We start from the raw sequence: 17,125 nt of genomic DNA on the forward strand, positions 1-17,125 counted from the left end.
ATCACGTGATTTCGTTTTTTCGTTTAAAATGAAAAAAGGAAAAAAACATGACTTCCGTTTTTGGTTTCAAACACAAAAACAAATTGGCTGAATGTCTACAGACCTGTTCAATATTTAATCCAAAAAGGAATAACGATAAAACGAATCGGCAAAACCCAAAAACGGGCCGGGTTTGATTGGTTTTTCGTCAATTGATTCTGACACCAAAAACGGTTTTCTTGGGTACTCTTGTTTTTTTTGTTTTGAAGCAAATAACAGATTTACCGTTTTTGGTTTCTGAATTACAAATGAATTACGAATTATCCGATGATCCCCGGACCCACACGCTACTCTTGTGAACCTCCTGCATTGAAAATTAAAGTATCCTCTCGACCCTATTCTGGCCGGAATCATTTACTGCATAGTTGTTCTACCCAAACCAGTGTGTCCCTGAGATCCCCTTCCTCACATTGCTCAAGCCGTGAGCTGCACGTGTGCGTGTGTGTGCGCTGCTGATATTACACAATGTCAATCATGCGGCGCGGTGGGAATTTGACCAGCGTTTTACATCGGCATATTTTAGACTGACCGGTCGGTCGCAGGTCATGGCCGATCACATGAAAACCAGCCCGATTCTGAGCACTGCCGATAAATAGGTGCAAGTCTATTAATAATTATTTTATAATACTTCTGCATACTTTCAACTACATAAACCATTCAGATATCAAAATGTTCAGCTCTGTAAGGACATTTCTGATTGCTTGATTTTTTGTTATCTCGGTTTATGTTTTAAGCTGTTTTCTTCTGACTTTAATAATGGGTGTGTATCGCACTGCTTCGAATGGGTGACATGACTGATAAAATCAGCCACTGTAATGCCCTTCTGCCTTTCTGCTTTTATGAAAAATTCTTACTGAAACTCCGGTAGCGCCCACAATTTTCACTCTTCATAAACAATTTATAAATCAAAATGTAGGTATTTTTGTCCTTTAGCAGATGATGTACCCATTTAAGCAACAAGGCCTAGAGTTTTTGAATTTTCTAAATAAAAGCAACAAAAGATCTCTTCCCTGTCTCATTGGCTGTAATGGTTTTGTTTTTATTTCATCAAGTTCTGAGCAAAAATCCAGATGTAAAACTATAGTTCTCAGCTTTTAGTTTAATCCCCACAACTTACATGTCTGCATGTCTACAATTTTGGATTTCTTTTTCAAATAGCACATCTCTGTGTTATCAGCAGTTCCACTGAACACTGATTCAGCAATTTCATGCCCAGACACAAAAAAGTTTCTAATGTGCTAATGAGACCTCCATCACTGTCTGTCTGTGTCTGATTGGTATGTCTGTCTGTCTGTCTGTCTGTCTGTCCATCCATCTCTGTTTCTATCTCTGCCTGTCTCTCTCTCTACCTATCTTTCTGTCTGTGTCTGTCTTCTACTATCATTCTGCTTTTCCGTCTACATTTTAGATTTTTTTTTTTTTAAAATGTTGTGCTTTTTTCATTATTTCATATACTAGCAGTGATATCAAAGTTACAGTACATACCTTTTTTTATCAAAGATGACAAAATGTTATTGTGTGGACAGCTCTTGCCTCACAGAGCTTTACAGCATACGACATCCCTCTGTCCTTTGGACTCTCGCAGCTGGTAAGGAAAAACTCGCCCCAAAAAAACCCTTAACGGGGAAATATATATATATATATATATATATATATATATATATATATATATATACAGTACAGGCCAAAAGTTTGGACACACCTTCTCATTCAATGCGTTTTCTTTATTTTCATGACTATTTACATTGTAGATTCTCACTGAAGGCATCAAAACTATGAATGAACACATGTGGAGTTATGTACTTAACAAAAAAAGGTGAAATAACTGAAAACATGTTTTATATTCTAGTTTCTTCAAAATAGCCACCCTTTGCTCTGATTACTGCTTTGCACACTCTTGGCATTCTCTCCATGAGCTTCAAGAGGTAGTCACCTGAAATGGTTTTCCAACAGTCTTGAAGGAGTTCCCAGAGGTGTTTAGCACTTGTTGGCCCCTTTGCCTTCACTCTGCAGTCCAGCTCACCCCAAACCATCTGGATTGGGTTCAGGTCCGGTGACTGTGGAGGCCAGGTCATCTGCCGCAGCACTCCATCACTCTCCTTCTTGGTCAAATAGCCTTTACACAGCCTGGAGGTGTGTTTGGGGTCATTGTCCTGTTGAAAAATAAATGATCGTCCAACTAAACGCAAACCGGATGGGATGGCATGTCGCTGCAGGATGCTGTGGTAGCCATGCTGGTTCAGTGTGCCTTCAATTTTGAATAAATCCCCAACAGTGTCACCAGCAAAACACCCCCACACCATCACACCTCCTCCTCCATGCTTCACAGTGGGAACCAGGCATGTGGAATCCATCCGTTCACCTTTTCTGCGTCTCACAAAGACACGGCGGTTGGAACCAAAGATCTCAAATTTGGACTCATCAGACCAAAGCACAGATTTCCACTGGTCTAATGTCCATTCCTTGTGTTTCTTGGCCCAAACAAATCTCTTCTGCTTGTTGCCTCTCCTTAGCAGTGGTTTCCTAGCAGCTATTTGACCATGAAGGCCTGATTGGCGCAGTCTCCTCTTAACAGTTGTTCTAGAGATGGGTCTGCTGCTAGAACTCTGTGTGGCATTCATCTGGTCTCTGATCTGAGCTGCTGTTAACTTGCAATTTCTGAGGCTGGTGACTCGGATGAACTTATCCTCAGAAGCAGAGGTGACTCTTGGTCTTCCTTTCCTGGGTCGGTCCTCATGTGTGCCAGTTTGGTTGTAGTGCTTGATGGTTTTTGCGACTCCACTTGGGGACACATTTAAAGTTTTTGCAATTTTCCAGACTGACTGACCTTCATTTCTTAAAGTAATGATGGCCACTCGTTTTTCTTTAGTTAGCTGATTGGTTCTTGCCATAATATGAATTTTAACAGTTGTTCAATAGGGCTGTCGGCTGTGTATTAACCTGACTTCTGCACAACACAACTGATGGTCCCAACCCCATTGATAAAGCAAGAAATTCCACTAATTAACCCTGATAAGGCACACCTGTGAAGTGGAAACCATTTCAGGTGACTTCCTCTTGAAGCTCATGGAGAGAATGCCAAGAGTGTGCAAAGCAGTAATCAGAGCAAAGGGTGGCTATTTTGAAGAAACTAGAATATAAAACATGTTTTCAGTTATTTCACCTTTTTTTGTTAAGTACATAACTCCACATGTGTTCATTCATAGTTTTGATGCCTTCAGTGAGAATCTACAATGTAAATAGTCATGAAAATAAAGAAAACGCATTGAATGAGAAGGTGTGTCCAAACTTTTGGCCTGTACTGTATATATATATGTATGTATGTATATTTATAAATGAGGCGGATAATCCGTGGGGAAAAAATAAAATTCATGCTCCTCTGCCTCCCCATAGGGCTCCTAATGGCATTTGCAAAAATAACACACACAAAAAAAGATCAGACTGAGAAATCACTGCTTGTTAACTGCGGTCAAACTGTCAGACTAGGCAATGCTGATCAAATATGAATCATGATTCTGTTACTGCTTTGTCTATTTCTCATCTCACATTTTTTTGGAAACATATTTAAGTGCACCGTCTACCTATAAAATAACAATGTTTGCTCTGGCCAGTGGGCAGTGTGTCAGTGCGGCCTGACTGTTTTCAACATTACAGCAGGTTCAGAAACTTTCTTATTTTACAGCTAAACAGTAAATGTAAATATGTTTCTGCAAACATTTGAGAAAAGAAATAGGTAATGCAGTTATATAATCTTTTTTCATATTTAATCAGTGCTGTGTTTGGCAGTGTGACTGCAGTTCATGAGCAGTGATTGACACAACAGCTGCTCTCTCTGAAAATGACCTCTGATTGGCCAAAGTCTCTCATCATGGACTAGCTTTTCTAAACCCTGAAAACAGACAGGCTGACATGCAGATGTCTGTTCTTTCAGACCACTTGAAATACAATATGTTGCAAGTTTTTTATGGAATTTCTGTCCAGTATTGCAAAAAATAAACTGCCTCCCCCAGCTTTAAAGGCATTTCTCCTTTCGGCCTTTTTAGACAACTTTGACAGTACTACAGTTTAGCTTACATCTTTGTCTTTCAGCTCTGAGCTTATTTTGGTAATGCACCAATCATGTAACAGGAGTTTAGAGTGGTGGCTCTGGTGTTGGATTTTCAAATCAAATCAAATCAAATCAAATCAAACTTTATTTGTATAGCACTTTTCATACATTAAAAATGCAGCACAAAGTGCTTCACATAATAAAAACATACAACAAAAATACTACATACATATTGAAAACCAGCCCCTCCTACCCCCACATATAAACACACACACACACACACACACACACACACAGTCAATATAGTCAATATAGTAACATGGCTGGGCACTGACAAACCAGGTGAGGAAAGAACCACCTATGGGGAGCTCATCCACACTGAGATGTGTCACAGCCTACGCCACAGAGACCACCCCAACCCAGACAGACGGGGGTAGACTCCACACATGGTGCAGAGCCTCCCAGTTTTCTGGACCTGAGGGATCTCCAGGACGTCCCCGCGGGCAGACCGGACATACCTCACTGGAGCTAAGAACTAAAAATTAAAAGACAAAAAGGCAATAGGATAAGATAAAGCAAGTATGAGATAAAATAATGATAAAATGGTCCATGCATGAAGTATAATTGATCTGTACTGTTCACGTTGTATAATGAAAAATCCCACTTTTGGGGGTATTTCCTATTTCATTGTCGTAAGACGTGTAATGCAATTCAGCGCGTCAAAGCATCCGCTTGTTCCTTTACTTAGCCTTCAAAGTAAAAGTTGCGCATTGTTGTGAAGCGTGATGGCTGCAGCGGTCAATTTAAGGAGAGCGAAACGAAATAAATACAACTAATAACAAATAGCCTAAATAATTAACATCATTCATAACTGTTATACAATGATATTTCCACCACTTTCTCACAACTGAGAGAGATGATCACTGGGGATTTTCAAAGTAAACGGATCGTGTTTGAGACGCACTGCTGCTGCAGTCATGAAGTAAGTCAAACTTTGTTGTTGTTGATCTTATCCACTAAACGTCTCCAACCCAACACTGTTTAAATTGTTGACCTGCCAACAGTGTAGCTAACTGCTAGTTACAGAAGATAACCAATGCTAACAATGCTAATTTGTTTGCAGGTAAACTAGCTAGCTGTTGTAGCTAATAAACAGCCGTTGTATGCTAACCTTAACTTACTCGTTTGTTATTAGCTGTTTTGCACCTCATTTGAACATTTGCTCATAAGTCTGTGTGAAATGTCTACATTTATGGTAGACCTTACTGGTCATATAAGTAAGGACATAGGAGTGTTTTGATATGCATTTTTGATTTATTAAACTCTAGTGTGGTCTGTGTTCACAAATGTGTATATTCTGATCTGTCATACTTTTCACATTAACCCTGCACAATTGTACAGCTCTGTCACCCATGGTAAAACAATAATATTCTGCATATTCTGTATATACTACACACACTGTTTCTTATTGTAAATCACCAGGGCAGGGGAAATATACCTGTCCTCTGGGATCACAGAGTTCAGACAGTCGATGACTGAAAACACCAAATATTAGATATGACTAAAGTTTGTTTTAATTGGTCAAATGATCTTTGGTCCACTAAAATTGGGGGACTTTGGTAAAACTAAAGCTACAATTAATACACTGTTCATCTGCGGATGTACAATAAACACCATTAAAGTAAAGAGGAAAGATGAACCTCGGTCATATGTTGTCTTTATGCAGTCTTTATGTAAAACATCTGTTTTAAACCTAACAAAACATTTTTCTTTTATTACAGAATTTCCAGAGGACCAGAGTAGAGAGCTTGTGAGACACTAGGAGAGGCAGATGTGGATGGAGTGTCGCTCACCTCAGAAGGAATGAAGGAGTTTCAACATGTCTGCTTTCTGAGTCCCAAACTGTACCTACTAAGAGTGGCTTTCACAGTGAAACACATCTAGCTTTTCAGTTAACTTCACATTTTCTCATGTAGTGGTAGTTCTGTCCTTGCTGTGGAGACACACCACTGTTTAATGAATACAGAGGAAACACTGATGTGTGGAATACCCAAGGATGTGGAATGTGTGGATTTCTTTCACCAATTTGAAATAAAATTGTCATCTTTGTTGTGTTAATGTCATTACAGCTGAGATGGAAGGTCCTCTGCTGGCGCTGTGCTGCCGCAGCTTCATCAGGTGCCGGGAATCCATCGCAGTCCTGCTGTCCCGGAGTGAAAGTTGCCCAAAGTGCAGGACACCTATTAGTCAGGACAGGACTGTTGCTGTGGCTGGCCTGTCAGAGGCTATAGGGACAGTGAGAGGCCTTGACCTGAGATAGATTGTTTTTCCTTTTGTTGTTCATATGTTGTTACCATTACCATGGTAGTCATTAAAACTACAATTGCAAATGTTGCATTACAAATTCAATTCAATTCAATTTTATTTATAAAGCCCAATATCACAAATCACAATTTGCCTCACAGGGCTTTACAGCATACGACATCCCTCTGTCCTTATGACCCTCGCAGCAGATAAGGAAAAACTCCCCAAAAAAAACCCTTTAACGGGGAAAAAAAACGGTAGAAACCTCAGGAAGAGCAACTGAGGAGGGATCCCTCTTCCAGGACGGACAGACGTGCAATAGATGTCGTACAGAACAGATCAGCATAATAAATTAACAGTAATCCGCATGACACAATGAGACAGAGAGAGAGACAGAGAGAGAGACAGAGAGAGAGATGCAGGTAATAACAGTAGCTTACAACAACATTATTGAAAGTAATAATATTATAGTTATAGCTCTGGCTACTGTGGTACAATATGTTGAAAGTATGTATTAATATCTGGCAGTATACATGTGTGACAATAGTCATATGTGTATAATAACAGTAGAAGTATGACTAATGACTAATGATGGCAGCAGCAGCAGGAGGCATCTGGCAGGACCACGGCAGCAGCACAACCACACACGTCACGCTGTCCAGGCACCGCTGCGATATGAGTTAATCTGAGAGACAGCGGAGCACAAAGGCTCCGGAGAAGAAGCCGAGTTAGTGACATCCAGAATGGCCGAGTTAGCAAGATGCAGTAATAGAATACGAGAGAGAGAGAGAGAGAAGGAGAGAAGGTGCCCGGTGTATTATAGGGGGGTCCTCCGGCAGACTAGGCCTAAATCAGCCTAACTAGGGGCTGATACAGGGCAAGCCTGAGCCAGCCCTAACTATAAGCTTTATCAAAGAGGAAAGTCTTAAGTCTAGTCTTAAATGTGGAGACGGTGTCTGCCTCCCGGACTGTAACAGGAAGATGATTCCACAGGAGAGGAGCCTGATAGCTGAAGGCTCTAGCTCCTGATCTACTTTTGGAGACTTTAGGGACCACGAGTAACCCTGCGTTCTCAGAGCGCAGTGTTCTGGTGGGATAATATGGCACTATGAGCTCACTAAGATATGATGGAGCTTGACCATTTAGAGCTTTATAAGTTAACAGTAGGATTTTAAATTCAATTCTGGATTTTACAGGGAGCCAGTGCAGAGAAGCTAAAACAGGAGAAATATGATCTCGTTTCTTAGTTCCTGTTAGTACACGTGCTGCTGCATTCTGAATTAGTTGGAGAGTTTTTAAGGACTTACTAGAGCTACCTGATAATAGAGAGTTACAGTAATCCAGCCTAGAGGTAACAAAAGCGTAGACCAATTTTTCTGCATCTTTTCGGGTCAGGATAGGCCTAATTTTCGCAATATTACGCAGATGAAAAAATGCAGTTCGTGAGGTTTGTTTTAAATGAGAATTAAAAGACAAATCTTGATCAAATATTACTCCGAGGTTTCTTACGGTAGTGCTAGAGGCCAGAGCAATGCCATCTAGAGAAACTATGTCATCACATAAAGAGTCTCTGAGTTGTTTGGGGCCAAGAACAATAACTTCAGTTTTGTCTGAATTTAACATCAGGAAATTGGTGCTCATCCAAGTTTTTATGTCTTTAAGGCAGTTATGGAGTTTAGTTAATTGATTACTTTCTTCTGGCTTCATCGATAAATACAACTGAGTATCATCCGCATAACAATGGAAATTTATAGAGTGATTTCTAATGATGTTACCTAAAGGAAGCATATATAGAGTAAATAGGATTGGTCCGAGCACAGAACCTTGCGGAACTCCAAAACAAACTTTGGTACGTAAGGATGATTCATTATGAACATCAACAAACTGAAAACGATCAGATAAATAAGATTTAAACCAGCTTAGTGCAGAACCTTTTAGGCCAATTAAGTGATCCAGTCTCTGCAGTAGAATTCGATGGTCAATTGTGTCAAATGCCGCACTAAGATCAAATAAAACAAGTACAAAGTACAAACAAGTCCTTTGTCTGAAGCAATCAGAAGGTCATTTGTAATTTTAACTAGTGCTGTCTCAGTGCTATGATGCACTCTAAATCCTGACTGAAATTCCTCAAATAAATTATTATCATGGAGAAAATCACACAGCTGGTCTGCGACTACTTTCTCAAGGATCTTTGACATAAAGGGAAAATTAGATATTGGTCTATAGTTGGCTAACACCTCTGGATCCAGGGTGGGCTTTTTTAGTAGAGGTTTAATTACAGCTACCTTAAAAGACTGTGGTACATAGCCTGTTAATAAGGATATATTGATCATATCTAATATATGAGTGTTAACTAAAGGAAAGACCTCCTTAAGTAGCCTAGTTGGGATGGGGTCTAAGAGACACGTTGATGATTTAGATGAAGAAATCACTGCTGTCAATTCTTGAAGAGAAATTGGGGAGAAGCAATCTAAATATATATTAGGTCTTACAGCTGTGTTTGAGGTTAGATAGGTACTATCTGAGGACAGGAGGTCATGAATTTTGCCTCTAATAGTTAGAATTTTGTCATTAAAAAGCTCATAAAATCATTACTGCTAAGGGCTAAAGGAATACAAGGCTCAATAGAGCTTTGACTCTCAGTCAGCCTGGCTACAGTGCTGAAAAGAAACCTGGGGTTGTTCTTGTTTTCTTCTATTAATGCTGAGTAATAGTTTGCTCTGGCATTGCGGAGGCCCCTCTTATAAGTTTTGAGACTGTCTGTCCAGATTAAACAAGATTCTTCCAGTTTGGTCAATCGCCAATTCCTTTCAAATTTTCGCGATATTTGTTTTAACTTACGGGTTTGAGAGTTATACCAAGGAGCGAACTTTCTTTGCTTTTTTAACTTCTTTTTAAGAGGAGCTACAGAGTCAAGTGTTGTTCGCAGCGAGCCTACGGCGCTATCGACAAAATGATCAAAGTCGGTACAGGAAACCTCTGTTACTGAGGGACTTGGTATTGAATTTAACGACGGAGTAATCTTTTCCTTAAATTTTGCGACAGCACTATCTGATAAACATCTAGTATAGTAACTGTTGCTGAGTGGCATGTAATCGGGTAAAAAGAAATCAAAAGTAATCAGATAATGATCCGATAGCGAGGGATTCTGTGGAAAGACTTTTAGGTTATCAATTTCAATTCCATACGTCAGAACTAGATCGAGGGTATGGTTAAAACAATGAGTGGGTTCATGTACACCCTGACTGAAGCCAATGGAGTCTAATAATGAGATAAACGCGGTAGCCAGGGAGTCATTATCAACGTCGACATGAATGTTAAAATCGCCTACAATAATAACTTTATCTGATTTAAGAACTAAACTGGATAAAAACTCTGAGAATTCAAGATACAAATTCAGAATACGGGCCAGAAGCACGGTACACTATAACAAATAAAAGTGGCTGCGAGGTTTTCCAGGTCGGGTGTAAAAGACTAAGAACGAGGCTTTCAAATGAATTATAATCTAGTTTAGGTTTAGGGCTGATTAACAGACTAGAGTTAAAAATGGCTGCAACTCCCCCTCCTCGGCCGCTGCCTCGAGGAATGTGGGTATTATTATGACTGGGAGGAGTGGACTCATTAAGACTAACATATTCATCTTGACACAGCCAGGTTTCAGTGAGACTGAGTAAATCAATATGATTATCTGATATTAATTTGTTTACTAACACTGCTTTAGACGATAGAGACCTGATATTTAACAGTCCGCATTTAATTCTCCTGTTTTGTCTTTCTGTCACAGAAGAGGTTGTAATTTTTTTGAGGTTGTTATGCACAACTCCTCTTTGTTTAATTTTAGATTTAAATAATTTAGGTGGTCGGGGGACAGACACCGTTTGTATAAAACTATGAAAACTATGGCTGGGTAACTGAACTAGAAGCTCAGAGAGGCGTATAGGACTGCGTCTCCGAGTCCTGGTCTCAACTCTGGGTTGTCAGGGATTTGATTTACTAATAAAGTTTGCCAGGTTCCTAGAAATGAGTGCAGCTCCATCCAAAGTGGGATGAATGCCGTCTCTCCTAATAAGACCAGGTTTTCCCCAGAAAGTTTGCCAATTATTAACGAAACCCACATCGTTTGCTGGACACCACCTGGACAGCCAGCAATTAAATGATGACATGCGGCTAAACATGTCATCACTGGTCAGATTTGGGAGGGGTCCAGAGAAAACTACGGAGTCCAACATCGTTTTTGCATATTCACACACCGAGGCAATATTAATTTTAGTGACCTCCGATTGGCGTAACCGGGTGTCATTGCCGCCGACGTGAATAACAATCTTACTGAATCTACGTTTAGCTTTAGCCAGCAGTTTTAAATTTGACTCAGTGTCGCCCGCTCTGGCCCCAGGGATACATTTGACTATGGCCGCTGGTGTTGCTAACTTCACGTTCCTCAGAATAGAGCTGCCAATAACCAGAGTTTTATCCTCAGCGGGTGTGTCGCTGAGTGGGGAAAAGCGTTTGGAAACGTGAACAGGCTGGTGGTGAGCCGTGGGCTTCGGCTTGGAGCTGCGCCTCTCATGAACAGTTACCCAGCCTCCTGGCTGCACGGGAGTTGCCGGAGGACAGTTAGCAGAGGCTAAAGCTATGCTATGTGGCTCCGCACCGGCTACAGGGGGCTGGCTAACTACCGCAGCTACTGAATGGTTTTCCATGGTGTGGAGCTGCGCTTCTAATTCACTAAGCCTCGCCTCCAACGCAGCAAATAATCTACACTTATTACAATTACCACTGTCGCTAAAGGAGGCAGAGGCATAACTGAACATTTGGCACACCGAGCAAGAAAGAGCAGAAGGAGAAGCCATCGCTAACTGTAAAGCTAATGTAGCTACCAAGGCTAGTAACGTGCAAACAACAGCTAAGAGATAAGCAAGAAAGTCGTAGAAAGGAGGAGAGCTATAAGTGCTTAAACAGAACCACCGTGGGTTAAGACTTGAAGTAGACGTTAAAGCAACTGAAGTGAGAAAGCAGGCTAGCAGAATTCACCAGAGCAGTACAGAGACACTGTCACAGAAACCGCAATACGTCAGCACGTCAGAAAAAGGGTATTTCCTTACAAATGCACAAACATGTTAAATTAGAAATGTTGCATTACAAATGCACAATGTATTCATTGTGCATGTGAATTTGTGCAGGGTTATGTGAATTTTTCTGGATTAAACATGGTTTTATGAAACCCAGAACCTGACTGATCTGTTTATTAACTAAAATGTATTGACAATTTTAAATGACTATATAGCATGAAACTTGCTGTGAGTCCTAACCTCACTGACCTGCACTTAGACACTCAGCTGATTGCATCTCTGCAGTGACATGGGAACAGGGTGCCACTGGACAGGCTGTGTAACCGACTTATTGTTCAAATTCAAATTTCTTAGCATCTTATCACTTATTGTTATATATTTAAAATACTATAGATCTTGCTTCTGGCAACTTGCATTGAATTGTATTTATACACGTCCTACAACACACCATTTCTTTAAGTTAGTGGGTATTTGATAACTCCCTCCACTTATTTAAGGCATTTTGCATTTTAATAGGCTTTTAACTATGGCAAGAGATAGTACAATACAGTAGTAAAGTAAAATTAAAATTAACCAGTAAAATTAACTTTATTTCATGAATTGCTGCATTTTTAACTGACATAAGTAGACCATGTTGTGTACACCATCACTGATGAATACAAACAACAAATACAATACCACAGTGATTTATAATGACTTCATTTTCTGGGACCAGTATGAGCTACTGTACATGTTTCATGTGGGCACTGTACAAAGATTAACCATCTCTTCTAATCATCCAGTAAATTAAGTTTGTAAACAGTTTGGGACTCAGAAAGCAGACATGTTGAAACTCCTTCATTCCTTCTGAGGTGAGCGACACTCCATCCACATCTGCCTCTCCTAGTGTCTCACAAGCTCTATACTCTGGTCCTCTGGAAACTCTGTAATAAAAGAAAATGTTTTGTGAGGTTTAAAACAGATGTTTTACATAAAGACTGCATAAAGACAATATATGACCGAGGTTCATCTTTCCTCTTTACTTTAATGGTGTTTATTGTACATCCGCAGATGAACAGTGTATTAATTGTAGCTTTAGTTTTACCAAAGTCCCCCAACTTTAGTGGACCAAAGATCAGTTGACCAATTAAAACAAACTTTAGTCATATCTAATATTTGGTGTTTTCAGTCATCGACTGTCTGAACTCTGTGATCCCAGAGGACAGGTATATTTCCCCTGCCCTGGTGATTTACAATAAGAAACAGTGTGTGTAGTATATACAGAATATGCAGAATATTATTGTTTTACCATGGGTGACAGAGCTGTACAATTGTGCAGGGTTAATGTGAAAAGTATGACAGATCAGAATATACACATTTGTGAACACAGACCACACTAGAGTTTAATAAATCAAAAATGCATATCAAAACACTCCTATGTCCTTATATGACCAGTAAGGTCTACCATAAATGTAGACATTTCACATGGACTTATGAGCAAATGTTCAAATGAGGTGCAAAACAGCTGATAATAACAAACGAGTAAGTTAAGGTTAGCATACAACGGCTGTTTATTAGCTACAACAGCTAGCTAGTTTACCTGCAAACAAATTAGCATTGTTAGCGTTGGTTATCTTCTGTAGCTAGCAGTTAGCTACACTGTTGGCAGGTCAACAATTTAAACAGTGTTGGGTTGGAGACGTTTAGTGGATAAGATCAACAACAACAAAGTTTGACTTACTTCATGACTGCAGCAGCAGTGCATCTCAAACATGGTCTGTTTACTTTGAAAATCCCCGGTGATCATCTCTCTCAGTTGTGAGAAAGTGGTGGAAATATCATTGTATAACAGTTATGAATGATGTTAATTATTTAGGCTATTCGTTGTTAGTTGTATTTATTTCGTTTCGCTCTCCTTAAATTGACCGCTGCAGCCATCACGCTTCACAACAATGCGCAACTTTTACTTTGAAGGCTGTTTCCGGTTCTCGACTTCCTTTTTCAATTTTCGTTGTACAAGTTGGATAAAGGAACAAGCGGATGCTTTGACGCGCTGAATTGCATTACACGTCTTACGACAATGAAATAGGAAATACCTCCAAAAGTGGGATTTTTCATTACACAACGTGAACAGTACAGATGAATTATACTTCATGCATGGACCTAAAATGCATAAAAATTTAAGGATTTAGAAAAAATTAGAGATTAAAGATTAAAATAATATAATAAATAAATAAATAAATGAAGATTTAGAAATGTAATAATAATAAAATGCATAAAGATTTAAAAATAAATAATTTAAAAACATTAGAGATTAAAATAACATAATAGAAATATAAAAAGAGTAAAAAAAAATCAGTTAAAAGCCAAATTAAAAAGGTGAGTCTTGAGCCTCCTTTTAAAAACATCAACAGTCTCTGCAGCCCTGATGCTCTCCGGCAGGCTATTCCATAAGTGTGGGCCATAATGGCTGAATGCAGCCTCCCCGTGGGTTTTTGTACTGACTTTTGGAACAATTAAAAGGCCGGTGCCGGAGGACCTCAAGATCCGCGAGGGTTGATATGATAAAAGCAGGTCAGATAAATAAGATGGCCCAAGACTGTTAAGACATTTAAAAACTAATAAAAGAACCTTAAAAAAGATCCTGAAACACATGGAGAGCTAATGCAGTGATCTTAAAACCAGTGTAATGTGCGCATGCCCTCTGGTCTTCGTCAGCACTCGTGCGGCTGAGTTTTGGAGTAGCTGCAGATTAGAGATGGTCTTTTTGGGAAGACCAGAGAGCAGGGCATTACAATAATCTAAACAACAAGAGATAAAAGCATGCATCAGCACCTCCGTGTTAGCCTCAGAGAGAAACGGGCGGACTCTGGCTATATTCTTAAGATAATAAAAACCTATCTTTGTTACATTTTTTATGTGTGGAATAAAACTAAGCTCAGAGTCAAAAATGATGCCCAGGTTCTTTACACATTGTGAAGGTTTAAAATCTTGTAGTTTTGGTAAAAGTTTCTCTCTCTTGCCTTCAGGACCAATAATTAAAACCTCTGTTTTGTCCTGGTTGAGCTGTAGGAAATTCACTGCCATCCATGACTTGATATCTAAAATGCAGTTAAAAAGGGTATCAATTGGCCCTGTGTCATCAGGAGACATGGCGATGTACAGCTGTGCGTCATATGCGTAACTGTGGAAGCTGATGCTGTGCCTCCTGATGATGTCCCCAAGGGGAAGCATGTATAGATTAAAAAGAATTGGACCTAAAATTGACCCTTGGGGCACCCCACACCTAATTTCGTGTGTTCTGGAGAAACATGTATCCATACTTACAAAGAAACATCGATATGTGAGATAAGAGCTGAACCAGTTAAAAACAGTACCAGAGAGGCCCACCAGGTTTCTGAGTCTGTTTAATAAAATGTGGTGATCTCCTATATCAAAGGCGGCACTTAGATCCAGTAGTACAAAGACTGTGAAAAAAAAAATCTTTAAAAGGGCTGTCTCGGTACTGTGGTTCATCCTAAAACCAGATTGATATTTCTCTAAAATACTGTTTCTTTTTAAAAAAAATCATTTACTTGGTTAAAAACCAGTTTTTCTAAAATCTTACCTAAAAACGGTAAGTTGGATACTGGTTGGTAATTATTAAAAATGTTGGGATCTAAATTACTGTTCTTCAGAAGGGGCTTCACCACTGGTGTTTTGAAGGCAGCGGGGAAGACATCCGTCTGAAGAGAGTAATTTACTATGCTTAAAATCTGTTCCTCAAAGAATCCATAAAATGTTTTTAAAAGTGATGTGGGAATCGGATCAAAAAGGCAGGTTGTTGGGTTTACCTGGGAGAAAACTCGACCAAGTGTCCTTGCATCAACCAGGGCAAAACTCTGCAGTGTTTCCTCGGATAAAAGCAACTGTTCAGGTGTGTTAAAAATTACCTTCTGTTGAGATAAAAGACTGGATCTGATATCATCGATTTTACTTCTGAAGTGGTCTGCAAAGTCCTCGCAGAGGGTGTCTGTTGATATCTTGGATGGTTTATTAACATTGGTGTTGGTTAAAAGATCGAAGGTGGAGAAAAGGAATTTGGGGTTGTTTTTATGATCTGAAATGAGTTTTAAAAAGTGGGATATTCTTGCCTGTTTGACTGTTTTATTGTTGGATTTTGCCATAGGTTATGACCAGGTCCAGGGTGTGTCCTCTGTTGTGAGTTGGCTGTGTGACGTGTTGTTTAAAATCCATGCAGGTTAAAAGGTTTAAAGGGCCAGTGTGTAAAATGGGTTGAAAACCGTTGAAAACAGTGACATCAGTGGTCAAATTCTAGATTGCAGGGCTCACTCGCTCACCCCTCCCGTCGGGTAAATGACGGTGGCCTCGTAGGGACAAAAAGCCTTGCGCAGACACGAGTTTTTCAGGAGTAGGTCTATCTAGCGACGAGGTGAATGTTTATTTAGAAATCTAAACCATATTACGATATTGTAATGAATCACTCACGAGCAGGAGACCAGAGTAGCGTTTGGGAAAAAGGCCCGTTTATTTGAGCACTCCAAAAACTCCGATAACACTCCAGGGGGTAGCACGTAAAAGACTCCATCCCAAACTCTGACTCTTCTAGCGTAACACACACACTTCATACACACATACTCACTTACAGTAACAAGCCGGGCAGCCCTCCCCTCTCTGCTCCACCAGTCTCCAGCCTGCACACTGACTGACAGCGTAGCCTGTAAACAAAACTCAGCTGTTTATTTAACCTAGCAATATCTCCGGACTATAGTAGCTGCAGTGGACGACTTTGAACGCGATTTTGAAGAGTTTCTTGTAGCGGACACAGATCCAGAGCCATACCTGTTTGAGCCGGAGCATACAGATGAGGAACTCCATGTGTTGGATGCTGAGCGGGCGAGAAGAGAGGCTGAATCCTCCGCTCCCATTTTGCTGCACAGAATGGGATTCGGTGCTACCATCGTTGGGGAGATATATCGTCAGGAGGAAAAGCGCCGCAGAGAGTGCATCACAAGGAGTGAAGTTGCGTCTTCTTTTCCTCGCAGATGACGGTTCGGGTTCATTCTCTCCTGTTGCGTGGTGTGGTCCATTCGCAAACTTTATAACTAAAAAAAACTTTTCACTACTCTGTATCGACGAACTACTAACACTCTCTGCTGTTTCCTCCTCCTTCTTCCTTCCTTCCGCTGTCTTCGTTGGTTTATAAACGCGTTCTCTGGCTGGCTGGATTGTCCGCTCCGTCTGCCGTACATACATGGCGGCGCAAGATGGCGACCTCTCTAAAGCAAGGCCCTTGCTAAATATATATATATATATAAAAGCATAATTATAAGGCTACGAAAACCAAACAAATTTTATTTCATAGCAATTATACACTTATATAAACATATTAATGGGTAGAATATTCAGATTCAGATTCAGATTTGACTATAAACCATGCCAAATATTACACACTGGCCCTTTAAAAATTCTCTGGACATTGGATCAGAGGTATTATCAACATGTAAATTAAAATCACCAGTTATTAAAATTCTGTTATAGGTGGTGTGTATGATTGTTAATAGTTCTGAGAATTCACTGATAAAAGAGGTGGAATGTTGGGGTGGTCTGTAAACTGTGATGCAAAGAATAGGAGGACTGCTAAAAACAAAGGCATGATACTCAAATTATGTGTAGCTGTTAAAAG

At 39.9% G+C, this 17,125-nt stretch overlaps 2 protein-coding genes across 3 annotated transcripts in view; one reads left to right on the plus strand and one right to left on the minus strand.

Moving 5' to 3' along the window:
- Positions 1–17,125, plus strand: part of agbl1 (AGBL carboxypeptidase 1) — a 746,393-nt gene that overhangs the window by 581,399 nt on the left and 147,869 nt on the right. The gene's annotated exons all lie outside the window — the stretch shown is intronic.
- LOC144463629 (uncharacterized) lies at positions 10,369–11,241 on the minus strand. Its single transcript, XM_078168393.1, has one exon. It carries the CDS (start codon positions 11,239–11,241, stop codon positions 10,369–10,371), a length of 873 nt encoding a protein of 290 aa, XP_078024519.1.

Source organism: Epinephelus lanceolatus, chromosome 5 (genome assembly GCF_041903045.1).
Source record: "Epinephelus lanceolatus isolate andai-2023 chromosome 5, ASM4190304v1, whole genome shotgun sequence".
NCBI classification, from domain to species: domain Eukaryota; kingdom Metazoa; phylum Chordata; class Actinopteri; order Perciformes; family Serranidae; genus Epinephelus; species Epinephelus lanceolatus.

Excerpts from the sequence above, each read along its gene's own strand:
- LOC144463629 (XM_078168393.1), bottom strand. The coding sequence starts at position 11,241 with ATGGCTTCTCCTTCTGCTCTTTCTTGCTCGGTGTGCCAAATGTTCAGT.